This window comes from Eimeria mitis, genomic scaffold, assembly GCF_000499745.2.
Source record: "Eimeria mitis Houghton genomic scaffold, Emh_scaff2646, whole genome shotgun sequence".
Lineage (NCBI taxonomy): Eukaryota > Apicomplexa > Conoidasida > Eucoccidiorida > Eimeriidae > Eimeria > Eimeria mitis.
The window spans coordinates 2,521-3,623 of record NW_013570988.1 but is presented as its reverse complement, the minus strand read 5'-3'; the positions used below and the strand labels follow the sequence as shown (position 1 = coordinate 3,623).

At 61.0% G+C, this 1,103-nt stretch overlaps 1 protein-coding gene across 1 annotated transcript in view; it reads left to right on the top strand.

Annotated features, from left to right (window-relative positions):
• EMH_0056780 (uncharacterized protein) overlaps window positions 1-1,103 on the top strand; it is a gene marked incomplete at both ends in the record, with an annotated part of 6,981 nt that overhangs the window by 3,577 nt on the left and 2,301 nt on the right. Inside the window, 1 exon segment of the mRNA XM_013497394.1 lies at window positions 124-1,103. Within this exon segment, the coding sequence (XP_013352848.1) occupies window positions 124-1,103 (980 nt within the window).

Below are 1,103 nucleotides of genomic sequence, written 5' to 3'. Positions count from 1 at the left end.
CTGCTGCTGCTGTTGACACGCTTGATGCGCAGACGCAGGTAAACCCGGAAGATCTGCTGCAGGAAGAGGAAACACAGCAGCAGCAGCAGCAGCAGCAGCAGGTTGCGAACCTTGACTCTTCAGCTGCAGCAGCTGCAGCAGCTGCAGCAGCTGCAACAACTGCAGCAGCTGCGGGAAGCAAAAGTGAGGCGCTAGCTGTTGGCTCTCACCGAGCAGATGACAGCAGCAGCAGCAGCAGCAGCAGCAGCGGCAACCGCAGCAGCAGCAGCAGCAGCAACAGCAGCTTCGCGAGGCTTCGGGGTCGTCGCAGCGTTTCATGGGTGCAGCAAAATGCTCTCCCCACGCGGAGGAGGCGTTCCCTGTCAGCAGCAGCAGCAGCAGCAGCAGTTGCTGCTGCTGCTGCTGATGGAGACCGATGCTCCTGCCGCTGCTGCAAGCGGCGCCAAAGGCTGCAGCGTTCTCTGCTGCATGCTGCTGGTGATGCTGCTGCTGCTGCTGCAGTGCAGCGGCATTCGAGTCGCACGAGAGCCCAGAAGCCTAGACATCATAGCAGCAACAGCAGAAAGAGCAGCAGCAGCAGCAGCAGCAGCAGCAGCAGCGACCGGATATATTTGAGGAGAGGTTCAGCAGATCGTGCAAGGCGGCGGCGCAAAGTTATGCTGCAGCAACAGCAGCAGCAACAGCAGCAGCAGCAGCAGCAAGCGCTGGATAGCGACTCTTCGTGGACAACGAGCTCTACACCGAGCCGCTACGTGCGCAGGCTGCTGCAGCAGCAGCAACAGCAGCAGCAGCAGCAGCAACAGGAGAGGCGGCGGTGGCAATCTTCGAGGCAGCAGCAGCAGCAGCAGCAGCAGCAACACAGACATGAGGTGGCTGTACACCCCGTCGAGGAGTTCGTTGACCTGCTGAAGGAAGTCGATGGCATCGCAGACCCTGCAGCACCGCCCCCGCGTTTCTACCGCCAGCAGCAGCTGCAGCAGCAGCAGCAGCAGCAGCACGAAGCAGCAGCTGCTGCTGCAGCCTTTACAGCGTTCACGCAACGAAGCAGCCACCAGTATCTGCAGCAGGGACAGAGGAGCAGAGCAGCAAAACACGGCCACACT